This window comes from Uranotaenia lowii, chromosome 3, assembly GCF_029784155.1.
Source record: "Uranotaenia lowii strain MFRU-FL chromosome 3, ASM2978415v1, whole genome shotgun sequence".
NCBI classification, from domain to species: Eukaryota; Metazoa; Arthropoda; class Insecta; order Diptera; family Culicidae; genus Uranotaenia; species Uranotaenia lowii.
In genome coordinates, this window is record NC_073693.1 from 159,304,486 (window position 1) to 159,332,182 (window position 27,697).

Consider the following 27,697-nt stretch of genomic DNA (forward strand, 5'->3'; position numbering starts at 1 on the left):
AGCTAAGCTTAGGTGTAGGAATTGTCTTAGAAAATCCAAATTGATAAAAAATTCGAAAAACAGCTACCTTTGAAAAGTCGTCATAAATTATGTACTTCGTATTTCAAAAAATCTAAAGATGCCAAAATGTGACAAATTACGTCTACTTTTCAATTCACTTTTTCAAAATTTTCTACTGTAACAGGAACAGCTTTGGCGGTTGATTGATTGAAAAGTACGGGTTTTACACAACTTTTTTACATTTTTTGTGGCCATGATCTTAGAAAATTTTCAAAAAAAATTTCCATATGTGCAACATATAGCTTCTAACTTCAGCTTTCTCAGGCACTAAGTGAAATTTTTTTCAAGCACTTAATAACTGATTTACAACCTTTGTCCTGAAGCATGTTTTTTCATAAAATTTTTCTTGTACTGTAAATAACTTTAAAGTTATTGATTGTAGCTGAAAATTGTCTGAGAAACGAATTATAAGCTTTTCAAAACTATAAATTTGGTAGAAATCGGTTGAGAAACAAGGGAGTTTTAGCGAAAACGGTGTTTGCCGTCATTTGACCGCTCGCGGTATGAATAGGTATACCACATACGTTATTCGAAAACCGTAACACTTAAAAAAAAATTAAAAACGCAAAAATACTTGCATTTCAAAAACAAAAATAGTCCTGTCGTTAAATTTGCGAAAAAACAATTATATAAGGCGTAATCATCGTTTAAAGTTCAAAAACCGTCATTTGACCGCTTCCGGTACGTTTAGTGTTAAACACACCCTCATAAAAAAGTTCATAAAAATTCAGTGCAGTGTGATTAAAAAATGAGTTAGTGAGAGGGGTACTCTCAATACTTGCGGATAGCGACTAGCGCAGAAGGACCAGCCAGGTCGAGGGGCCAGCCACCAGCCAGAGGATCACCGCAGAGGGCCAGTGAACTGATAAAGCGCAGCGCAGAGACCAGCCAGCCTGGAAGTTCCACCAGAGGTCGAGTGCGGGGAGGTTCTTGGACCGAGAGGGTTACTCTCGATGCCGTCACGAGTTACGCTGTGGTTAGCAGCGTGATTTCATTTCCGACGGCCGGGGGGAGGACTCTCGGCATCTGTCACAGATGGAGATTAGCCAGGGTTGGAGGTTGGAAGAAGCTGCTTGTCGAGAGGGTTACTCTCAGTACAGTACAGTACAGTACAATTTTTCTGTGGCTTTTAAGGAGGTATTTTTAACGACGGTTAGTTGCCAGCAAATTTAGCAACACAGAGTCCGGATTTTTGTAAACATCAAAGAGTTGGAGTCGAAATGATCATTCTCGTGCTTTGTAGCTGTACTGCGGTTAGTATTCGGGGTGGTTCGGGCGACGGTTAGTCGCTAGCGAATTCATCCACCTCTTGATTTTTGCGGCATTTAGGACGAGTGCTGTCGATCGAAATCTGGTTACCAGAACACAACACTCAAGATATGTTGTACGATCGCACGCTGAGGTTAGCAGCCACCAGAGTCAACGCAAGATTCGCGATTCTGGTGCCCGTCAGCGTAGGGTGCGAAACGAGAGCGACTTCGAGGGTAGCAATGACGACCATGACGATGATGGCCAAGATTCCGTCAATCCGGAACTAGCTCTGAGACGCAGACGGCGATTCAGAGCTACTCAGCGTAGATGAAGAGCTACCTCAAATCATCAACAAAATGAAGAGCCATGACAATTAAGGGTCCTGGAAGACCAACATGAAACTTTCTCAATTTCTCGTTCGTGCGTTCGTTCGCACTGCAAGTTTTTCGGTGTGAACCACGCAAGATCAATTATTGTGTTGTGTTAGACTCAACCCTGTCTGATTCTTACATTTCAAAATAGTTGGTCCGTGATGAGCAAAAGTTAAGTATGTCATGAAAATGCTTCTTAAAAATTTCTACCCGCTCATTTTCAAAACCTATAGTTTCCTTCTAATGTTCTTCTATCCATCTATAATTTTCAAAATCTTGAAATTTTCTCACTAATAGAACATTAAAACTCACCGTATAGCTTAGCTAGCTTAGCTGGATTGACTACTAACATCCACCTTGAACTATGGAACCCGAAATACTTCATCATGAATACATACAATAGTAAGGTTTATTTATTAATCATTAAGTGATTCCATTATTGCTTCCACTTTACCTTTAAAAACATTTCGAACTCCTTTGTCGCAGGCGTGGCTCAGTAGAACGAATTCCACATCGCCAATGGTTGCTACTCCGTGATTGACCGAGGCCATCAGTTTTGTTCAAAGGTCAAAAGGATGGTGCTTGGGATTAGCAGCTCATCCTCAATGCACAAAACAGATGCTCTCTCTTTGATCATTAATAACGGCGCCGGCCACGTCCTAGTAGTCAATGGATAGATTGGAGAAGGTAGAAAGGGATGAAAGATCAATTTTGTGCTTTAGGACCGAAGTCACCTCTGCATCCTAGCAAAATAATTTTAGGTGGGAGATTTGGGAGAAAAGGATATTAGCAGGATACACTTTTGACTGGTGTAATGATGTGAAAAACAAAATCCTGTACATTGTACTACGCTCCTGTTCTTTCTTAACGACATTCGAAAGTTTGAAAATGCATCATGTTCTAAGTAATACCATTGACTTACAATAATAGAACATAAACATTCACCGTACCTATAGCCTTAAAATTAATTATCAAAACAAAAATCACGGTGATAATCTTCATTTATAATATTCCTTGTCTAAACCGGCTGTTTAGATCACGGATACATACAGGTGCTCTTATAAGGATATTTTTTTCCAAGCGAGGCGTTCTTAGTTCGCTACTAGATTTCGAAAAAAAATCACATGGCTATCTGGGACCACTGATTGCATCATGGGAAATCTGTAGAGTATAATTCCATGAAAAAAAGGCACGCTTCACTCATGCTGATAGATAACCGAAAAGATATCTAGCGTTGTATGACATTCATGTTAGAACAAATGAAGTTCATGGACATTCGCACCAACTGGGAAGAAAACGTATAAAGTTTTAAGTCATCAAGAATCCGGAAGCAGGAAAAATAGTATTTTTTTAGAATACTTCCTACAAAATTTAATCTAAACTTTTCCCAAATGTGTTGCAACGCACACAGAGGCTAAGCTAGTATCTTCAATAAAACGTAGTTTATTTAGAAATGGGACAGTTATGAAATCATATTTCATGAAAACCATTCGTTTAATCGAAACACTTTTTGTAAAGAAAATTAAGGTAAACTTATGTTAACTTCAGTTAAAAGTAAAATCGATTAGATGAGATCGCAGGTTACAAAGTTTACAAGCAAGACTACTCTTTTTAGGCATTTGTAAACATGGAAAACCCAAGTTTTCGTCTCGGAAATTTCAGCTTTTTTATCCACAGGAGATAATTTCTACCAAATCATGATATATTGTAAATGTTGCAATAATCGAAACAATTGGCTTAAACCAAAAAAAAAAACACTTGAATATCTAATGAAAATCATTTCTTATTAAAAGGATGGTCAATGTCAGATTTCAAAACTATTTTTCACCCGTCAGCAGTGATATATACAAAATAAATTGCTGTTTTAGGATATCCTTTCTAGAGTATCCTTCCACGTACTATTTTTAGGTCAATTTCAAGAAAGAAATGGTTCCAAAAATAAAATAGTGCTGATGTGAATAGGGATGAAAACTAAGATCGGTTGTATTTTTTTTCACCGGAAGGATACCTTCCTTTCCCGAACAAGGGCTGATTCTGAAAGCATGACAACCAATCCATCAGAAGAAATTTTCCTCTACCGGAGTTGAAAGACAAACTCGTACCCGACCCATCTTGTTTGCTAGCTAGCGCTCAATCATCACTTGTTGGAAAAATGATGGTGATGAGATGAGTCGAGATGAGATGCCAGCCAGGGTAGGGTTTCAACTTACGGGTCGGAAGAAAATGGTTCCGGGGATGTTGAAATTTGAAGCAGGTGGGTTGGGAGGGAAGACCCTCTTGTTTGACGAATCAGACGTCTTAGGCGTCTTTGCAAATTTGATGAAGTTTTTTTTTCTTGATTGCTCTGGGAATATTAGTATGAGAATGTGTCTTTAGAAATTTATTCCAGGAATAAAAAGGCCACAGAGCTGCTGAGAAGGTATCAATATTGATTATTATCAGTTATTAGAAGGCTCTTGTCAAAGGGCAATCATACCCGAAATACGATGGATGTAGAATAAATAAGAAATTAGAAAATTTATCAGGTAGAGCATAGTCTAAACTGTTGGCATATCAATTAATATGAAATTTGCGTCATCGTGTTTGAAATCGTATTCGGCTTCAGAAAAAGTTCGTGCTAAACCAGAACCATTATAACCGCTTACTGAATGACACGACAGCGTTGTTAATTTATTTTAATCTGAGATGAACTTAAGAGATAAAGGACAACATTTGTTGGGTCTTTTTGAAGAAATAACTGTCTCATCAGCGCAGGGAACAAAAATAGTGACAGCTAAGATGTATTTCATCGAATCTTTAAGTAAAGTTTGGATAACAAGTAGATCTTTACGTATAGAATGGTTTTTTGGTTTTTTAAAATTTTTATGAAAATTTGATACGTCTTGGAGAATCCTTTCTTCACTAACGTACCATTCGCGAAAAACAATACCCATGTTCTTTCTAAATTTGTTTATCTATTCATACTAACGGTGATAATTTATTCAGATAAGAAGTACACTTTTTCAAACTGTGTAACCATTAGAGTGCCCCAAATGACCCGACTTTTGAAAAAGTTATGCGCTGCAGGCTGAAATTGATCCCAGGCCTAGTACAAGATCTCATGCCAAATTTGGGTCAGATCGGATCACGGGAAGGGGTCGCTCAACGAGCCTGAAGTTTGTATGGAATTTTGAGACATTTTGTTCGGGAGAAACATGAAAAACCAGTTTTTCATCAATAACTTTGGTTCCCGTCGGCCGATTTCTTTTAAAAACGGGTTTTCTTAAAGCCTAAATTATGAAAAACATTTCATCCGAAGACTGCTTATCGATAAGAGTTAAGACAAAAAAGTTATTAGGCTTCCAAAATGGGCTAACTTTTTTAAGGATGGTATTAATCACTGTAAATGAGTCGGGGCGGTCGAACTTATTGACGCCTTATTAGCAGTGATGAATACCACCGTAAAAAAAGTTAGCCCATTTTGGAAGCCTAATAACATTTTTGTCTTAACTTTTATCGATATGCAGTCTTCAGATGAAATGTTTATCATAATTTAGGCTTTAAGAAAACCCGTTTTTGAAAAAAATCGGTCGACGGGAACCAAAGTTATTGATAAAAAACTAGTTTTTCATGTTTCTCCCGAACAAAATGTCTCAAAATCCCATACAAACTTCAGGCTCGTTGAGCGACCCCTTCCCGTGATCCAATCTGGCCCAAATTTGGCATGAGATCTAGTACTAGGCGCCTAGGATCAATTTTAGCCTGCAGCGCATAACATTTCACAGGTTTTGAATTTTTCCATACAAATTTGGGGCAGTCTAGTAACAATTCCTTAAAAAATGCTCGAGATATCAGAGAACTGACCTTAAATATGATCTTTGCTCAAAATTTGCAATATTAAAAGGAAATTTTTAAAATCATTTTATTTTTCCGTCTACATAATAATGTGTAGATCATTGATATTTTATTGAGCTTTGATTAACCATAAATTATAGAAAACAATGATACGAAAAAAACACTCAGTGATAAGCCAAATTCAAGTCCTTATAATTATCATACATATTGACATGTTAATAAATTTGATACAAGAATAAAAAGAACAGTTATAAAAGATTTTTTTTGTAATCAGCATTGCAACTCAGCTTCAAAAACTTCAGAACATTTTTAAGTAATTTGTAGTCTATCTTTCGACACATGCAACGTATCTTTCCTAAACAGCTTTGCCTTACGAGGGAAAGGGAATGTTTTCAAGCTCGCTTTTTGCAAGAAAAGTGATCAACCCGAACAGTAATTCAATCATTTTGAACCTGCTAGGCCATTTTGAGGTGAGCGAAATCGAGAAGCTCAAAAATTTGTATTTGATATTGTGTTTTGCGGTTGTTCCGGAACTTCCGCAGAATCTCTAAGGCTGCCGACCGTGACCTAAAGGATAGCTTTCAAGTCTTCTAAGCCAGAGTCATGAAATCAAATCTCGGTGACGGTAGATATAGTACTCTTTCTATCGGCTGGTGGTTTAAGCATTTGTAAGATGCTAGCCATCATGTCCTTGAAATATGAACGCCATAGTGTTAAGTTTGATTTAAATCTCTTCAACGAGAAATGAAGTTTCTCTAAGATATGTGTGTATTCGTTTATCTCTGAAAACTGGCCATTCCAGACAATATTTCTGTGGAGAAAATATGTTCGAGACAACTGGCCACTTAAAAGTGGATTGAAATAAACGGAAATGTCTAGAACCTATTTTTAACATGTTCAAAAATCATCCTTATTTCGAGAAAAACGTTTTATTAAAATCGTTCAAAAAAAAACCGCGTAAAAAGAGGTCGTTTCAACAAAGAATCCAATGACTTAAAACACATCTTCAGGGGTAGGGCTTGTGATATAGCTCAGTTGGCAAGTCTGTTGTCTCCTGAGCAGATGTCCGCGAGTTCAAGCCCAAGAGTAAACATCGAACACAGTTGTACCGGATAAGTTTTTCAATAACGATCCGCCAACTGTAACGTTGATAAAGTCGCGAATGCCATAAAGATGGTAAAACGACTATAATCGAAACAAAAAAAAACATCTTCGGGAAAAATCTCCTAGAAGTGCTCTCAGTATTCCTCAAAACTTTTGTTATTTCAAGTAAATTGTAATCGTTTACATTTAGATTTCTTTGAAAGGTGGCAAATATTCAAAATTTTCTGCCGAATACTTAAATTGGGTGAGCCGAATATTCAGCCCAATGAAAATTTATTGATATTCGGCCGTTCAAACATGGGGCAGCCATGTCAGCGATAAGTCGAATTGAATAAGCGCTCCGTTTCCAAACATCGAAAGTTTGATTAAACTCTTCAAATGTGGCAATATTTCCATCGTTTTTGCTAAATTAAAACCCCCGTGAGTCGATATCCGTTGCCGTTCTTGTCCGTAACATCGAAGAAGTATAGTTACCGAGTGTTAACCGTCCTCATCTTCATCGAGCCAGAAGTTCCATTGTTTATCACCGATCAATATGTCTGACGATGACCGCGGAAAAACTCGAAGTGCAATGAAGGAGGCCAAAAAAATCGTAACTGTATCCACCCCCGGATTAACTCTGGAAGCAGCCGTGCGTATGCTAACCCGCAGCTTTGATGAGATGGATGATAAAATCGAGTCGCTGAAAACGGACCTATATGCGAAACTGGACACTATTCGGGAAGATCTACAACAGCAACTAAATGAGGTTAAGAATGACATCACAAATCTCCGATCCGAATACCAATCGGACAATGGAACTCTACGTGCCGCCATCGTTGACGTCAATGCTCTGGTAGATTCCGCATCTGAGTCGTTAATCGCTTCGAGGCCAGATCAGAGCTTATCGTGTCTGAAATTCCATATTTTACAAACGAGGATTTGGGTGTGTACCTACATCAACAACATTGCTGCTGCTGTTGGTTTCGACGCAGCCAAAACATCGCATATACACTGGAAACGGCTCCGCTCCGAGAAAATATCTGATGGTACCAAGTGTCTCACACTTCTCCAGTTCTCGATGATCAGCCTCCAGGATGAGTTCTACAGCAAGTACCTAGCGAAACGTAATCTGAACCTGGAACACATAGGAATAAACTCTAAGCGCCGCACACAGGGGTAAATGCACCTAATAAGCGATCAAAATTATTTGCGGACGAACGGTAAACGGTAGACATTTGATGTCTTCGCAACATTTTTATGTTTTTAGATGATCTATCAAATTCTTGAAAGAAAAAAGTGATTTTTCCACCTGGAAGGGAGATAAAAAAATTATTTCGTGAAACAATTAGTTTAGAGACTTGATGTCTTCACAAAAGTTGTAGATCTTATTATTTTAAGCAACTTTGATGAAGACACCATCAAGATCGCATGAAAAACATAAAAGTTAGGGTAAAACTGTACAAAACGCACCAGCGCACAGAGGAGTATATAGAATCAAAAGTTGGCCAAAAGTGTTTTTTGATGTTCATACTCAGCAATACGTTTGAATATCTTGGAATAAGACTAAAAAAATATTACTAGAGTTAAAAAAAAGTATTTTTTAGCTAATTCAATCACCTAGCAGTGATTTTTGAGCTTTCTGATGTTAAAAAAGGTCGATATCAGTATCGAATCCACTTGATACCTACTTCAAATATTATCTTCCGATTGAATTATACAAATATCATTTAATTATTTTAATGAAAATCCACTTATTTTCTTACCACTTGATGTTACTAATTACTATTCAGATTTGCATTAACACATTTTTGTAGTTTTTCATTGTAATGGGCTTCAAAAAGATTCACAAATCAACCGCTTTGCCAGGTGTCTTAGAAACTTTTTTGATTATTTTTGAGGCATAAGTTTATCCTGCTGCCCTAGTTTTATTTGTGCTGCATAGCCTTAAACATCCATAGGCATGATTTTATGGAGCTCCTGTGATTTTTTGCTTATTTTTTCGTCTATTTGGAGCAGTTCGTGAAATTTCAATGAGCCTTTTCTCTAAAAATATGTATAAGATTTGCTCCTGTAGAGCGATCTCGATATTCTATTCTGCATGATTGTTCTAAACATCTCAGCTCTGAAAAATGAACGTTCATTTTGCAAAAAAAAAATTCAAATTAATTTGAAGAAATTCTCGATTTTAAACCCGAAACTGAAAATCCAAGAGTTTTCTTTATTAACATTTAAAAAATAATAGTGTATTACTTCCAAAAATTCAAAAACAACACTTTGACTTTTATACATGTTCCACGAGATTAACATAAATGAAAATGTATAATTTGGTATATGAATTATTTGCAATAAGCACTAATAAACAATTTTTAACTATAATTTGAAAAACTATTTTTTCTTTTGAGCAACTGATCAAAATAAACATGGCGCATAGAAAGGATTTTTCAAAAAAGAAGACAAATTTTTCAACTTCAACATTAAAAATATCACGAGTGCGGAAGTATGCGGAAGTTTTTTCTTCTGTTGATGGTTCATGAAGTTATGAATTTTCACATGATGTAACATTTGTTGCTGGGACTTGCTGGGAACATAAACAAAAACAGTTATTTAACGAAAACAAGCTATGAAAACTACAAACAAAATAAAGAGTTTTTGAAAGCTCCATACACAGTACTCGAAATAATTTTTTGCAACCACATATCCTCGAATATAACATTCTAACATTCATTCAAATTCTCCTTTTCAAAATTTGTTGTTAAGTCACTTCTAAAATTAGTAATAACATGTTGAACTGTGACGCGATTTTTATACGGTTTGTTGAAAAATTCCATTTGATTAAAATATTGAAGCTCCGACAGCCGCTATTGCTCATAAAAAAACTAAATTATGAAAAAATGACTGGTACATGGTGTAAAATGTATTCAAGAAGCAAATAAACATAAAAATCATGATAATAATTCAATTTTGAATTTTGACTTTTGGCCAGGTTTTTGGGTGAAATACTCCTGTGTGCAGCGGGGTAAGATGGCCGATGTCATTATTTCTCAAATATACACTAACCAACGGCTTCAAATGATGTTTTTCTTCATTTATATTGTAGCAAACAAGCTTTTTCATCATTCAAAAGATGAAAAGTTCACAAAAACTACTTCAGTTCTTAGAAACAGGAGAATTAATGAAATCAGCGTGAAACTTGTTATTTTTCATAAGTAACATATAAGGTTTTATGGTAAAACAGCCTGCGCAATCTTATAAAACTACAGCTTATCGTTTATCCACGCATGTGCTCTTTCAGGAGACTATAAAATTTTTGTTGTATTTTATTAACTTCCTACAAAATTTTATCAAAAACGGTTCAGATGATAATTGGGGCAGAATGCCCACAAGACCACGTGTTTTACGCTCAAATTTTGAATGCTGTTAACTTTTGAGAAAACCCAAATATCAAAACAAAATGCCATTCTTTTTATTTGCTGACTCCCAAATTACGATAACAATGCATAATTATAACAAATTTCGTCCTTGTTCGAGTTAAAACGGTGCACCAATATTCGACTCGAAAAAAATTATCGGCCGCCATGTTTGCTACGATATCACCATATCAGTCAAAAAAATTGAATTTCGTTGCCTACTTGAAGGCGTTTTATATATAAGGATATTAAAAAGTGTATTTTGAAAAGCGAGATTTTCGTAGAGTTTAGCAACACTAAATGATTTTTAGCCAAAGGATGGTTAGTTTACAAAAATACGATGAACATGTAATCAAACATTTGATGTTTCAATAATTACATTCCGTATAATCGTTGTTCCATTTCTTACCACCCTTCATGTTTGGTGCGTTCTGTCCACTAGCTTTGGCGTTTTACCCCGCGGTGTGTTTTCTGGCTGTTTTAGTTTTTTACAAAAATATAGTCAAAATCGTGTTTTTATCATATTTTTTCTTTTCGATAATACGTAAATCTGATCCCTGAATCGTCGTCAACTTTCAATTTGGTTCTTAAATGATTGGTATCGCTGTAAATAGCAATTATGCTTAGCTGGTGCGTCTTGTACAGTTTTCCCCTACGTGCGTTTTAAAAATAACGAGCATTTTAACAAGTAACTTTGAGTTTTTATTTAATATCTTTTTAAGTATACGATTTACAAACTTGGTATATTTGAAAAAGTTGTTAAAATTGTTGAAACACACAATTTTGTGGAACATTTCAACTAGATATTTCAACTAAGAATGGAGATATTCTACAAAATATCCAAAATAATGCCTTTTTTCAGTAAGTTATAACTTAAGAGTTCGGACGAGTTCGGATCATTTTTTGAATGGATTTTGTAAGTCAAGTTATTGGCTTTCCATTGATATATAAATTTAACATTAGTTTTGAATAGATTTTCTGCAAACTAGCAATCAAAAATAAGATTTTTCCTCTAAAAACAGGAAAAATTGAGGTTTTTTTTTCTTCGAATTTTAAGTGTTTCTAGAGGAAAAAGCGCATTATGGATTGCTAGTTTGCAGAAAATCTATCCAAAACTAATGTTAAACTTATATTTCAATGGAAAGCCAATAACTTGACCTACAAAATCTACTCAAAAAAATATCCGAACTCGTCCGAACTCTTAAGTTATAACTTACTGAAAAAAGGCATTATTTTGGATATTTTGTAGTATATCTCCTCCTTGTGAAGACATCAAGTCTCTAAACTAATTGTTTCAAGAAATAATTTTTTTATCTCCCTTCCAGGTGGAAAAATCACTTTTTTCTTTTCTACCGTTATTAGGTGCATTTACCCCTGTGTGCACCGTTTGTTTATCAACGAAAACCTCACTCCCAATGCTCGTATCCTGAAACGCGCTGCACTGAAAATGCGGAGGGAAAATCGGCTGGCCAGTGTTACTACCAGGAAGGGAATCGTATACGTGAAGAAGGCACTACATGGACCAAATACTGCTATCCTGTCGCTTGATCAGCTGTCCACACTTGAATCATAATCTAAGTATACTTTTGTGTTTGCTTAATTTTTTTTTTTTATAATCTTATGCCTAGTTAAATTTTATAAAATGTCCTTCCTAACAATATACATTGCTTTTCGTACTATCATGCCATCTAACCGTGCTTCAGATCCACTACCACTCCACGTAATACCAAGAACTGTGCTTGATGTAGTTCTCAAACAACATAAACTGATTTTATGCCATGTTAACATACAAATTATATGTGCGCGTCACTTCACTAAGTTTGAGGAATTCAAAAATATTTTGTTTGGATCTAAAGTTAACATTGCCTGCTTATCAGAAACCTGTTTGAATAACAGTATACCAAGTCGATCAATAGCTATCCCCGGCTTTAAATTAGTAAGAAACGACCGTATGCAAAGAAGAGGAGGAGGTGTTTGTCTATATATTTCAGATTGACTGCCCTTCAAAAAAGTCTTCGCAACCGAAGGCTATAACGGATCGGTGGGATGTATAGCTGTCGATTTACTCGTCGGAGATCAGAATGTACTAGTTGTTAGCCTCTACAATCCACCACGAACTAATTTTTCTGAGTTCATCGAAGCTGAACTCCAACACCTGTTTTCATCCTACCAACATGGCGTGCTCCTGGGAGACTTCAACATTAACTGGCTGGCTGCACATGGTGAGCGTGAACAATTGATAGACACTTTTCGTTCCTATGCGATGTTTGAGATCGGGTCTGAACCAACACACTTTTACGAATCTGGATGCTCGTTAATCGATTGGCTCGTCACAAATCGACCTGAACTCGTACTCTGTTACGATCAGGTTTCTGTCCCTGGATTCTCAAAACATGACCTGATCTGTTGCTCTTTGGATGTAGACACTTAATCGCAGAACAGAATGAGGCAATTCCGCGATTACAAAAATTTTGATGCTGCTTTGCTTCGGGATAAAATCCAGCATATTCCGTGGAATGATTTTCATCAACTGCACGATGTAAATTTGCTACGATTTTTTTTTTCTTTCCACATCAATGCTATTCATGATTCGTGTATACCGCTACGTACAGCTAAACGTGTTGAGCCCATCAATCCATGGTTCAACGACCAAATAAGAAAGGAAATACTTGATCGAAATTTCGCCTACGAAGACTGGAAGCATGCAAATGTAAACCAAAAGGATGAAAAATGGCTGAACTACAAAATAATTCGTAATAATCACCGCATCAATGACCTGAAAAAAGCTTAATGCGATAGAAATAGGGAAAGCTAAGCACAATGAAAGCTGTTCTTTTGATCCTCAAGATGTGAACAATTTTTTTGTGTCTCATCTCAACACAGTTACTACACGGAAAATAAAAAAAAGGTAAAATTTACCTTTTTGCGAGGTGAATTTTTTCCACCCCTCTTTTGAGGTAAATTTTACCTTTTTTTCATTCACCTAGCAAAAAGGTAGATTTTACCATTTTCTCATTCACCTAGCAAAATAGTAAATAATACCGTTTTCCCATTCACTGATTTAAAAGGTAAATGCTTGTTTGTTTGATTGGTTTCTTCAATAATAATTAATTTAAAAAAAACACAATTCATGAAAAAATTGGTATTTATTTGAAATAAATAGGGAGGTACCTAATATTTATTTTTGAAATATATCACCTTGTTCTTTAAAAATTGTTGAGGCAAGTCCTTTGTTCGCCAATTATGAAGAGAACCAGCACAACTAAATGAAATCCAAGAAAACACTTACCATTTTGTTCCGATTTTCACATATTGTGCACGAAGCAGAACTTGTTCCTCAACGGCAAAACAGCTTAACCTCAATAAACGGATTCGTCAAATAGTTACTTTTTTTTGAGACGATTTGTACCGTTTTGTTGAGCTCAATCCAGGTCAACTTTACCTCGCTACGAGGTAAGTTTTACCTTATTTGGATTTACCCTTCTTTCTAGGTGAATTATACTTTTTGATTCAGCTCAATTCAGGTGAACTTCACCTCGCTACGAGGTGAAATTTACCTTTTTTGGATTCACATTTTTTCTCGGTGAATTGTACCTTTTTTCATTCTTCGTTTCAGGTATATTTTACCTCGCTGTGAGGTGAGTTTCACCTCGAATAGGTAGAAGTTACCTTTTTGGCTTTTGCGAGCATTCACCTTTGCTGTCTCGGTAAATTTTACCTTTTTATTATTTTCCGTGTAGTACGCCTGATAGACTTGAGCAACGTGCAATTCCCAGCTTTGAATTTAGGCAAGTTCATGATTTTGAAGTGGTCAATGCAATATATGATGTCAAATCGCACGCAATAGGTATGGATGGTGTCTCCATACGCTTTATTAAAATCATCGCTCCTCTCATTTAAGAGCACATAATGAATTGTGCCATTAATTAATCAAAATTCCCTACAAGCTGGAAGAATGCAAAAGTTATACCCTTGAAGAAGAATAGCCGCTTAAATACTATAGAAAATCTTCGTCCAATTAGTATATTGTGTGGATTATCAAAGGTATTGGAAAAATTGGTAAAAACTCAAGTTTCTACACACCTTGAGCAATGCCATCTTTTATCTGTCAATCAAGCTAATTTCCGACGTGGTCAAGGAGTAAAAACTGCACTTCTAAGAGTGGTGATCAAATTTCTAAACCGGCTTTTATCTCATCGGAAGTACCCCAAGGTTCTGTTCTGGGACCTCTGCTATTTTCGATGTACAATAATGATCTCCCTGATGTTCTGCAGTATTCCCAAGTGCAAATGTTCGCCGACGATATTCAGCTTATTTTCGTCGCTCCTAGGAAATCCTTGGAAGAGCTCCTGACCTTCGTGAATAATGATTTGGACAAAGTGAGTACTTGGGCGGCACAAAACTATCTTCGAATCAATCACACCAAAACAAAAGTCCTGATTTTTGGAAGGAACAAATTTACAACTGGATTGCCAGACATCTACAATGGAAATCAGGTTGTTTTTCCAGTAAACTCAGCAAACAACCTTGGAGTCGTGTTTCAAAACAATCTTAAGTGGGATAAACTGATTTCTTCACAAATCGGAAAAATCTATGCTTGCCTTCGTACTTTGAATGGAATAGCCAAAGATTTGCCACGGAATACCAAATTGAAATTGTTTAAAACGCTGATTTTGCCTCACTTCATTTTTGGTGATGTTTTCCAACTAGGCATGCGCAACGAAGAAAAATCTAAACTTGAAGTCACACTAAATAGCTGTGTTCGTTTCGTGTATGACCTAAATCGCTTTACATCGGTACGTCATCTACAAAAACAGCTATTGGGCTGCCCTTTTAGGAATTTCTACGGAATGCGTTGTCATAGACTTATTCGACGGCGTGAACCGCAATATCTGCATGCGCATCTATCTCGATTACAAGGACAGCGGACACGAAACCTAACAGTACCGGTGCATGGAACAGTGGCGTACGGCGCAGTACTTTGTGCGTTAAAGGTGTGGTGTTGTGGAACAATCTGCCAAATTCTTTGAAGCATGAAACATCGGAAGCAATGTTTAAAATAGGTTGCAAAACGCATTTTAATAATAAATAAAGATTCAATTTGAACAGGACATATTGAATATTGTATTTTTTGTGAAAATAAGTAAATGGTTGCTAGAACAGATGAGAACAGATGAAATTAGTAGAGAATTCTGAAAGTGACAATTAAAAAGATGTTATCTTACGTCATGTATAAATAAATAAATACAAATAAATACAAATATTTGAAACAACTTAAAATTGTTAACTTACCAATTTGATCTCTGATTGAAATAGTTTACAGCATTTTTAATTTAAGTAAACCGAAAATAATTTTTTATGTCAAATAGGCCAAATTATGAAATTTTTATAATTAAATAAAGTACATGTATATTAATCCAAATATCTCGGACTACCAAACATTCATTTAATTTTTTTTAAGGATATTAAATTTATAATTGATCATTTGAAACTTCACTTTCGTGTCAAATTAACTGTAATGTAGATGTTTTAGAGTTCATGACCAAAAATTCATGATTAGAATTTTTTCTAGGAAATATTCAAATTCATCGACGGTTTCGAGTTAAAGCCCATTCCAGAGTCACATCATTTGGAAAAACATTTTTAAAGAATTTGCGTGACAACTTTTAGGTGTCGGAACACGCCGGTAATTTGCGTATTGCTGAAAATAGACATTTTTGCTGCAGAATCAAGGCAAGTTCAACTTTTTTAAGCTGATCTACGCAAAGCTTGCCAGATTTCCTGGATTCGCCCGGATATTTTTGGACAAAACCCGGATTTGTTCACCTTATTCGCAAAATCAAACAAAAAACTCCAATTCAACCAAATAATCATGGTCGATTTCTGGAAGCCTCAAATACGATATTTTGAAATCAAGTGTCTGGATATCGCCAGGATGGTGATAAAATAACCCACATTTGAGCGGCTTGGATAAGATTTACGGTCATTAGAGAATAGAGAATAATATTCTACGATATGACTGTACAAATCAAAATTTGTATCAAATTAGGCGTTCACGCTTTGAGAAATTTTATCAAATGTAAATTGTAAAGATGATCATTCAATTCAAACAAGATTCCACTGATCCACTTTCAATTAGATCGAAGCTCAAATGAACGTTTTCCTCGATTAATTAGCCACTGATGGGGGTAGACAAAAATAGTTTTTTTTTTAAATTGATAGTTACAAATCCGACCAAACTAAACGAAAGGTGGCATATGACGTAAGTAGATACTTACAATTTTTTTATGGTAGCTCGTGGGCCCTTCTCATTTTGAAAAGGTTGAGGAGTTAAATTCAATATCAGTAAAAAAATACATTTAAGCATCATTAAATAAGATTAAATTATTGAGTCTTTCAAAACAGAGTAGAATTTCAAATCTGGAAAATCTAGTTTATATAGAGATAAAGTTTCAGAAAATAATATGCATGAAATCATCTTTATATTGCAATTCGAAACTCATTTAAAAGTTGTTGCTTCTGAATTATGATAATATTTTATTCAAAATGATAATTCAAAATAAGGCCTAAAATAAAATTAAAGCTAATTTTTTTAATTTCATTTATTGATGAAAGGTGTAGCAAAGCACATCGGGTCAGCAAGTAAAAACTCAGAGATGACTTTTTTTGTGGACAGGCGCGTGGAATAAGTCATATACTACTAAAATCCTTTCAAAATCTAATTGAAACCTGTACGCAACCATTTCGATAACATCAGTGGTGAAATCCTCGCAAATAAACAGAACCTTGCAACAATACCGCGCTTGGTAGCATATTTTATTTATCAAATCGATTTAGGTGCAAAGCCTTGGGGCTAAAAAATTGTAAATTCGCTGATCAAAGTCGAGCGCTACACATCTCCATCAGCAGTCAAGGAACGTGCCTGGAGGACCTGTCCAGTGTCCATTCAACAAACCGACTGACCGGAGTATCCTCTTTCATTCAGAATTCCGACAGGATCAGCGGCTCCTGGGTCTATGCCACGCCATATGCCACGTTTGAACCGGTTTGGTTTTCAGCTGAATAAGACATCCTACTAGTGTGGAGAAAAAAAATATGTTGGGATTCTAACAATCGGATGTATTCGCATTTATATTTTTTATTCAGCCTCGTTGGCAAGTTTGAATTTGGCGTTTCTATACCTTGGACAATGGACAATCCGCCATCATGGTCCGACACAATAGTGACAGGATAGGGGGGATAAAAAAGATTCCCCGGGATGACGTTGAAACCACTATGGTGAGCTCTCTTTGTGTGGCCATCGAGGGATTCCGCCATTCGTTGTTTGCAGCGCCGGGAACAGTTTGTTTGAATGGATTTCTAGCCGAGCCATGGTTTAACTTTTTTTTTCTGGCCCCCGCAATTTTATCTCACATAACCCGAGCTGAAATGTCGAAAAAAGAATAAAAGCTTTCACGTAGGATTCATTTGAGTCGTTTCGCGGTTTTATTTTGACAAATTCATAGAATGACCAAACAATGCAATATGGATGTCATTTCCCCCCCTTTTTTAAATCCTAAGTAATAAAGGAACCATTACAAGATCATTTCACAGATACGAATTGTATGCAGAACAATTTAGAGATAGAATAAAAGTGTATAAATGAACTCTTTTATCGGTTTTGCGATACTTCAATAGTAGATGTAAAGCCGATTTTTTTGTTCGATGGGACAAAAATTTGGACCATGATTAATAGAGCACGGTATAATAAAATGTCAAATTGCAGTTTTAAATGTGCCCATGTGTATGTTAAACTTTTTTTTTTAAAATTTAGTTCATCTTTGGTTGGAATACCATACAGACTAACTTAAAACTAAGAAATACTACTTAATCCTAATTGAAATCTACGTTTACACATATCGAAATTAAAAAGATGGTACACTGAGTTGAAACGTTCACAACATTTATCTATGGGATGATTTCGGCCATATGCAGTACGGTGAAAAGGTATCCAGAGGAACTGACGTTGTCGTAGTGTCCTCGTTGATATGCAAAGGTTGACGCGTTCCAATACGTAAGCAGAGTCAACACGATTAGTTAAGACATCAAAAATAAATGTTTGCTTTAGCTCGGTACGACGCTTTTAGAGAGAAGCAATGCTTATCAGAGCACACCTTTGCTCGTACGGCGGAAGTCGAAGTGGTTCGTTCCAAGGAAGTCGCCGGAGAGCGTACCTAACGAAGCTTCGCTGGACACGTTCAAGTCGGTAGCAGTGTGTACTCTGAGTAGGAGCCCATACCTGAGCGGCGTATTCCATAATGCTACGAACCGAAGAGCAGTACACTGCTTTCAGTGCATAGACGTCGTCGAAGTCTTTCGTGCTACGACGCAAGAATCCTAATGCAGCAATACCCTTCGCAGAAGTGAGCGCGATGTGTACAGCAAATGTTAGTTTGTTGTCAATTTTCACTACCAGGTCGAGAATGGATTTGACGTTCTCCAATGTTGAACCCGAGAGTTGATATTCGAAGTTGACTGTGTTACGTGCACGAGTGAAGTTGACTATCTTGCATTTTTGGCGTTTGCCGTCATTCCATTTAAGCAGCACCAGTCTTCTAATCTGCTGATGTCGTTTTGTAAGGCCAGACAGTCAACGGAACTGCTAATTCTTCTGAACAGCTTCAAGTCATCAGCATAAAGCAGAGTGTCGGATTGAAAAGTATTACATAGGTCATTCACGAAAACTAACTATGAACAGAAGGGGTCCAAAGTGACTTCCCTGCGGTGCTCCAGATGGGGTGTCGAAAGTTCGTGATCGTGAATTCCTAATTGAAAGCCGTCGGTGCAATAGATATCCTATCGGCTAGGCAATCCTATCAAGTGACCAAGCTGGAAAACCTAGGCGATCCATCTTTGCAAGGAGAATTCTGTACGGGACACGGTCGAACGCTTTTGCAAAGTCAATATAGACTGAATCCACTTGACAACCTTTCTCCAGACTATTACTCAGGAAACTAACGTAACACATCAGATTTGTCACCGTAGACCGTTTCTTTACGAATCCATGCTGAGACTCTGAGATAAGAGGTTTTATGGCAGCATACAATCGCTCGTGCATTAAAACTTCGAAAATTTTTGAAATAGAATTCAGGATTGAGATTGGGCGGTAGTTTTCGACGTGATGAGCATTGCCTGATTTATAAATCGGAGAAATTGCTGCAACCTTCCAAGCACTGGAAAACGTCCTTTCGTTGAGCGATCGATTTAAAATACTGCAAATCGGGGCAGCTACAGATGCGGCACAATGTTTCAGAACCACAGGAGGAATGCCGTCAGGACCAGATGCTTTCGTTGGGTTCACTGCGGTGAGCTTCTCGTAGATATCCTGAACGGAAAAGCACGGCAAGGGCAAGTTTATGTCGTAAGACTCGAGCGATGCGAGGTAGCTGTTGTCTGTGCCATTACTAGGTGGTGAGTAAACGCTTTGGAAGAATTCAGCAAACATATTTGCTGATTCGGTCAAGCTGGGAAGGTGACACCGCGGAAGCTTACATCAACGGGGTCTGCGACGTTTTGTTTTTTATTTTTGAGATGTGTCCAAAATGATGAGGGGTCATTTTTCATGTTTTCTTGAAGATGCGAAACATGTTGACGGTGAAGCAGCTCGTTTAAACTTTTAAATTCCTTTTCTAAGCGTCTAAAATGATGTTTACTGTCTTCAGAGCGAATTCGATTGTAACATTTGCGTGCATTTCGAAGCTGGTGACGTAAACGACGAAGATCAGAATTCCACCGTTCGTGTTTCTTAGATATGAATGTATGGCGGGGGACGTTTCAAAACTGTGTATAGTTTCAAGTAGAACAATTCGACAGCGGATTCCACGTTTGAAGCCAAATCAAGACATTCCCAATTGATTGAGTCGAGAGCAGCTGCAACTAGCTCGAAATTACAGTTTCTAAAATCAAAATCGAGTTCACCAACAGGCTCTTCAGAAGGTCCAACGTCAAAGTCAACGTCGATGCAGAAAATATACGGCTTGTGATGGCGGTCCACCGGAACTATAGGGGTGGGAAATTCAATCATGTTTACTTTGACGGGATCGTTTGAGAAGGCAAGGTCTAAAAACCGTACATTGTTATTCGGTACGCCGCAAAGCTGATGTAACCTAGTGGAGAGTAGCGTTTCCGATAGAGCGATTTCAATTTCGGTTGAGGGGTTTGTCGGTAGGTAGCTATGAGTGTCGAGATCATATGTTCAGTGGAGGTGTGGCAGATTATAATCACCCACAGAAATAACGAAATCTCTGACAGATGCTTTACTGATAATCTCTTGAACGGCATTAAAATGTGACTCATAGTTTCGGAGGCAGCTATTTGGTCGTAGATAGATGCAACACAAATATAGGGTAGTCCGGCCGATGCATGTTGACTTTCACAGCGGTTTGTTCAAGATGTTCGCAGTTTTCAAAGACCAGATGGATTGCACTGAGTCCATTTTTTACGGCAATCAACATACCTCCTCCTCATCGAGCCGTGCTCGTGGCTGAACTGCGGTCACAACGATAAATGGAGTAGTTTGAGGCTAGTTCGCTATTCAGAATATTATTATTCAACCAGGTTTCAGTGATCAGTATGCAGTCGTAGTCACTTGCTGAGAGCGCGTTGTAAAAAGCTGTAGTCTTGGTACGCATACCGCAAGCGTTTTGGTAGTACAGAGAAATCAAACGGCGAGAAATTTGGTTCGGTGATGAAGTATTTGTCAATCTTTCATCAGAAGCGGGGTTAAGGGGCGAACATTCAACTAACACTGGGGCTATTGAGTTGGGGTTATGTACGGTGTTGTTTGAGCTGTTGTACCCAGGGTCAATAATTGCTGTGTCGGAACCCAAAAAACCTCATTGGATCCATTTCCAGTGAATTCCCTGAAGCGAATGCCAACAGGCCAGGTCTCGGTGGCCAGTGCTTTACTTCTTAATACTTAATAATAATTCTGACGTTTATGTCCACTTTGAAAGAGACGAAAGAGAGCGTGTTAATGTCTCTACCCCTAGGTACGAGTTTTACCATTTTGATATTTTCGTTACCGAGATGATTTCGAATCATGTCCAGGATCTATCATCTGAAACTCTGGGATGTATTCCTGCTAGATAAAGCGAAAACGTAGGCACGACGGGCTCGGAAATTTGCGATGAGATGTCAGTATGCTCAGAGTTAGTCCCTTGAGCACACAGACGAGGAGGAGGTGGGCGACGGGGAGTGGAACTACGGTTTTCGTCGAAGCGTCGTCGTTTGGCACTAAACGTAGGAACGTTTAGTTGTTTGGAGCGGGGAGAAGCTTTCGGAGTCGGATAATCTTTCAAACCAGTGCGGATCTCACTGAGAATCAGTTTTAGAATGCTGTCCTGAATTTCGTTTTTCAATGCAGTTTTGAACGAATCAACGATGTCGTCATTGACCGCAGTAACGAATATCATAGCATTTGACAGCATGTTTTTGCAACACGTACAAATCCAGATCAAAATATGATTGTTTGCTTTTCCATCAATCATTATTTGCGATAAGCCCGCAAATCTCGTACAAACCATTGTAGGACATAAACCTTCGCATTGAACGAAATCGCCTTCAAAGGTTTGAGCGCACTTTTCGCACAAATGAGTCATATTCGAATGTTACTCGAGATACTAGAAGTGCTTATCAACAGATGGCGCTGTTATCGCTAAAGCGAACAAATAATAAAGCGACTTTCGATAGGAAATTATTTCATTCAGAAAACACACTTGAACACACAGACACAAACAAGTCGAACCTTGCTGGACATCTCCGGGCCATAATATTTCTGTAGATTTATTTTTGAGAAGTTATTTTGCAAGTTAGAAATGTTTGTACGAAGCTAAACTCAAGGGGTGCCGTTTTTATCGAGTAGTTGATATTTTGGTAAAAAACTACTTTAGACCAACTCGATTTACATCTACTTTTGTAAGTGAATTTACCTTTCCGTTAAAATGAAGCAGACTACTAACAACATAACATAAAATGGTTAATTCCAGAAGAAGACAGTGAACTTTTGTTCGCTTAACAAGACGCTTTTCAACAAATGCTGGACTGAATAAACGTTTTCTTTATTTGACATGTCATTTTTTGTATCATTTCGTTGAACCCATCGGATCTTCGAGAGCATAAAATATCATTGCACCATTTAACAACTCAAAAATACTTACATTTAATGTACTGCTCGTTTCGGGCAATCACCTTCTCGGCATTCTTGCGGGCCAGAAAAAACCACTCCGAAGTATTGCCCAGATAGTGGTACTCGGCAGCCAGATCCTTCGCTAGGGAGGCTCCCTGATCCGGGGGCGGCAATCGGTAGGCGAAAGGGCAGAACAACCCCTTCTTGGCCGGGTGCTGATTCCAATCGAAGCAATTTCCGGCCGCGAAGATATCGTCATCGAACTCCACCATCGAGAGCACCGATGCATGCAACAGATGTTCCGACATCTGCACCTCGGGCGCAGAAAACTTGAAGATGCTGTGGGGAAAAAATTGAAAGAGATGGAAAAAGACCGAAACGTGAGTCGTCACCAGTAGCTAATGGTTTCGACCTGGATGATCGAAAATAAAAATATGCTTCTTTTAACTAGGAAATGTTCTATCATCAAGGGCATGACGTGGGCGGAAAGATCTGAACTACTTCCGATGAGGTAGTTCACTGAATTTCCCATTTTCTGCTCGGTAAATATTTTTGCTTGCCGGTTTGACACGCTTCAGAGCAGCTTTCGATTCATTTTTAGCACAATCAAGCCGAGTAATTTTCTCCACTGTTGACACCTCGCCCGAAGGTCTCTTTCCGGTAGCTAGCTGCGAAATGATACGGTGTCATGATTAATAATGTTCCATTTCTCCGTCTCTCGACAACACCCAACGGCTCTTATGGTTTGCCTGATGGTGTAAGGTTCAAGTTGGAAATCTAAGAAAACATTTACTGTTTGTAACCACAGTTCCAGTGTTCGATAATTAATTTCCGGAGCACCCCCGTCAAAAGGGTGGAATGAAGCTTATTCGTTTCGGCTTGTCAGACAACCGTGCTAATGATTTTATTCAGGATATTGTCATCGTTATTTGTTGGAGTAAATCCAGTTATTGAAACAGCCTGATACGTTTCGTTAATTTTGGATCAAAATTCGGAAACGAATGTGTTATGTAACAAAAGCCGCAAAAGCAATAAAAATGTTATATCGATCTTTAGGGTGGTCCAAAGACAGAGCTATGTTTCGGAAAGCCGTAGGAGGCTGAGATTTTTTTTTTGTGTGCTCCCAATTTTGATCTGAAAAAGTTAAATCTTATGTTTCATAACTAAGTGATTTAAGTGATATATAATCTTCGAAATTTGTGAACCTCAAGTGGTGCAAGTGTTTCGTATTACAAAAATCAGACCAATGGAGAGACTTATGAAATAAGTGAATGAAGTTAGGCTTTTCATGAATGAGGTTTTCTAACTACACTCATAAAAGAGGCTACAAAAATCAAATGCTTATTTTGCAAATCTATGTGCCGAAAAAAAAGCACTGAAAAGTGTACTGTACTAAAGATGATATGATTATATTGATTATTTTTGAGCAACTTATAAGCGTTTTTAATGGAATGTCTGCTTAGACTAGACTGAGTCGATTTGGGTCATTTTTGAATTTTCAAACCCTGGAGTCTAGAAAGCTTTGTTTTGGTTAAAAACTCATCCATGATTTTTGCAGAATTTTTAAGTAACGTTTACATGAGTAAATTTGAGGTTTGTATGGGAAAATTGAATATCTTGTACTGAAAAATCATCATCATTTTTGTTTCTTCTGTGGAACCAAGCCTGAAATGGGTTTTGTTCCAATTTATAAATTCTCCAAAGGAAACTTTCCGCTGAACAACTTTGTCGGAGACCGTAACTTCGTGTTTTATAAGGCAAAAAAGTGATTAGCCGTTTAACAGGGATATGTCTTTTTCCAGTGATAAACATTTAATTTAATTGACACCACTGCTGGGTGCCTAGCGAGGTATTGCATGACTACTCTACATGACCACTTAAGTTCAACAATAACGAAGTTAAACAACCATCATGTGATTGAACTTGAAGTATAATCGGATAGTATAGATCGAATTTTGGCTTTTAAAAACAGCGAAAACCAAAGTTATCATTTTGAAAATTGTTTTTTCCACAGGAGCAGAATCTTGCCAAATCAGTATACTTTTTACAAAACAATCAGCAAATACGTACTTTAATATGTTAGGGACCTGGCCACGAGCAGACATATTATAGGATTCAACCGCTGGAATTTTTTTTGAAATAAAGTATGGATCACTACAAATCTGGACGCGTTAAAAAGGGTCTATCTCGGAGCTATGTAAACGAAATAAAAATGTTTTGTACTCAAATTGTAGGGTTTTTACTGCACTTTTAAGGAAAAACAATAAAAAAATTATTCCGATGTTGTTTTGATGGAATTTAGAACTTTTCATCGAGTACCACTCATCATAGTTTGGACACCCTATTCGCTGACCTTTACAATTGCCTAAAAATTTTTCGTAAGGGCGGAATTGAGGGCAGTGTGGTGGGTTGACGTCCTTTTCGAAAAAATCCACCAGTTGGCCCGATACCACTTCAGTACCTCTTCGCTGTAGTGGCAGCTAGCCAAATCTAGCGAAAACTTTACTGGTCCTTTGTAAGATCTAATGTAAGGAAAAAAACATTTTTCAGGCACTCCTCCTTGTACATTTCGGAGTCCATGGTCTTGTTTTTTCACAAAAAAAACGGGGTTTTTCGTCCGCAGTTCCAAATATCTTGCCAGATCAAGCACTTTTCTGCAAAGTTATTGTCAAAAACGAATTTGAACTTGATGGGGACATCACCCCGATCAGTGGCTTTGTAAAACAACAAAGTAACAAAGTACTGTCCCACTTCCATCTGTACCGTTGAGCCGTCAACACGTACGCCGGAGCATCGTATCGTTGCTGTGTACCTGCAGGAACATTTTAAATTATTTATTTTTTTTCCTTACCTGTTTTTCAATCAGCACTTTTCAGTGCTAAAATTATTTTCATTTTCTTTTATTCATATTTTCTCTTTTCTTTCCAGCATGGGGAAGTCATCGGCTGGGTCAAGGGCTGGTAGAAAGCGAATTGCCGAAACTAATTCAGGTCCATCGCCCAAAAAAGTTGAAATTTCCAATTCATTCGATGTCCTTCATAACATCGGTGATGAGGAAATATTCATATTTAATTCTGATAAGAGTACTAAGAAACCTTCTTCTTCTTATACTCTTAAAAACGAAAAGATTCCACCAATAACGGTCACGATTCCTGACTTCAATGCCTTTCGAAAAGAAATCGTCACTTCCGTTAAGGATGTGAAGATTTCTTTTCAGATCGGTCGAAGGGGAACTGCTCGTATATTGGCGGAATCTTTTAATGATTTTCAAAAAAATTTAAATTATTTGAATAATAAAAAACATCAATTTTTTACTTACGACGCTAGAAGTGATCGTCCATTTAAAGTTGTACTTCGTGGTCTCACCGGCGATCAGACACCGGATGAGATCACAGCTGAATTAAATTCTTTGTTAGGTTTTTCTCCAATTCAAGTAATTCAAATGAGGAAAAGAACCAACACGAATAATACCAGTAGTGTTGGTTTTGCTCCTGAGCTTTATTTGATCCATTTTAAAAAGGATCAGGTCAATAATTTGCAAATTTTGGAAAAGGCTCGTCTTATGTTTCATTGTCGAGTAAAATTTGAACCTTTTCGTAAATCTACTACCAATTTTTTACAAAATATTACGCAATGCCGTCGTTGTCAAGCTTTTTGTCATGGCACTAAAAATTGTAGAATGAATGCCAGATGCATGTTTTGCGGCTCATTCGATCATGAAAAATCTAAATGCCTTTTTGGTGGTGATAAGCCAAAAACAGAATTTTTTAAGTGTGCGAATTGCGCAGGTAATCATTCCTCGAATTCTCTAGAATGTCCCGTTAGGGCAAAAATTGTTGCTTCTAGGAAAAATCCCAAAGTTTCCAGAAAAGTTTCTTCTCCTCCATCCTCTTTTTCGTCTTCACACGTCAGACCGGCAAACAACCTGCCTGTTCGCAGTCAGCCTCGGCCTACATTAGAATCACGGCTGGGTAATACCCGAAGTGAATTTAATGTTACCTGGGCTGATTCTGCGCCACAAACTCGTTGTTTATCGTTCTCAGAGGTGGTTGAAAATGGGTTGCCCTCTTCAGGTTTAACTAATAAAAATGGGAAAAAACCAAGTCTCAACGTTCACGCGAAGGCTTGGGAAAATCCCCGAAATTCAAATACTTTTTCTTCTCCTTCATTTTCTGATCCTAACAATTTTGTTGATTTGGGTGAGATTACTGAGGAAAAATTAAAATTTTTGCATCAAAATTTAATGGAAATGATGCAACTTATGTTGAAAGCAAATTCAATGTTTGAAGCTTTCCAAACTTCTTTTAATTATGCTAACAAAATTATTATGACTTTGCGATTCCCTCATGGATCCAAATAGATGTTTAAATATTATGAATTGGAACGCTAGATCTTTGCTGGCTAACCAAGATGAATTCTTTTTATTTTTGAAAACTCAAAACATACATTTTGCTGCCATCACTGAAACTTTTTTAAAGCCAGACAATAACTTGAAAAGCAATGCTTTCTTTAAAATTTTACGAAATGATCGACTTGATCGACAAGGTGGGGGTGTAGCTATTGTCATCAATAGTCGTCTCAAATTTAGACTTCTTCCTTCTTTCAATACAAAAGTCTTAGAAACAATTGGAATTGAATTAGAAACTTCTATGGGGAAAATTATAATTGTTGCCGCATATTTGCCTTTTCAATGTAGCGGTGAACAGAAAAATTTTTTGAAGGGAGATTTACAAAAACTCACCAGAAATAAATCTAAATTTTTTATTATTGGTGACTTTAATGCAAAACACCGATCTTGGAATAATATTTCATCAAATTCAAATGGGAATATTTTGTTTAATGACTGCTCTGCTGGATATTATACTGTTGAATATCCTAATGGGCATACTTGTTTTTCTTCAATTAGAAATCCCTCCACAATTGATTTGGTTCTAACGGATTTAGGCGAGCATTGTAGTCAATTAGTTACTCATGCGGACCTCGATTCAGACCACCTTCCAGTAACATTTTCTTTATCCCAAAGTCCCATTGAAAACCCTTTAAAATCAACTTTTAACTTTCAAAAGGCTAACTGGGAGCGATATATGAATTTTATTGAACGTAATTTAGATGTAAACGTTCCACTGAATTCAATAGAAGATATTGATTTGGCTGTAGAAAATTTGACAACTGCAATAGTCAATGCTAAAGTCGCTTCAATACCTAAAGTTAAACATAAATTCAATCAACCTTTGATCGATGATGATCTTCAGTTTTTGATACGACTGAAAAACATTCGTCGACGCCAATTTCAACGAACTAGAGATCCTTATTTGAAATTAATTTATTGCGACCTTCAAAAAGAGATCAAACGTCGTTTAAATTTCATTCGTAATGAAAATTTTGCTAAAGCAGTAGAGGATATAAAACCCTACTCAAAGCCATTTTGGAAATTAACTAAAATTTTGAAAAAGCCCCAGAAGCCAATTCCTACTTTGAAAGATGGGGATAAACTTCTTTTAACTAATTCAGAAAAGGCTCAA

At 37.1% G+C, this 27,697-nt stretch overlaps 1 protein-coding gene across 2 annotated transcripts in view; it reads right to left on the reverse strand.

Annotated features, from left to right (window-relative positions):
• The window catches only part of LOC129755136 (uncharacterized), an 824,173-nt gene that overhangs the window by 319,755 nt on the left and 476,721 nt on the right, over positions 1-27,697 (reverse strand). For both annotated transcript variants that reach the window (XM_055751488.1, XM_055751489.1), the window contains exon 8: positions 22,207-22,514. In XM_055751488.1, the coding sequence (XP_055607463.1) occupies positions 22,207-22,514 (308 nt within the window). The remainder of the gene's footprint in view (positions 1-22,206; positions 22,515-27,697) is intronic.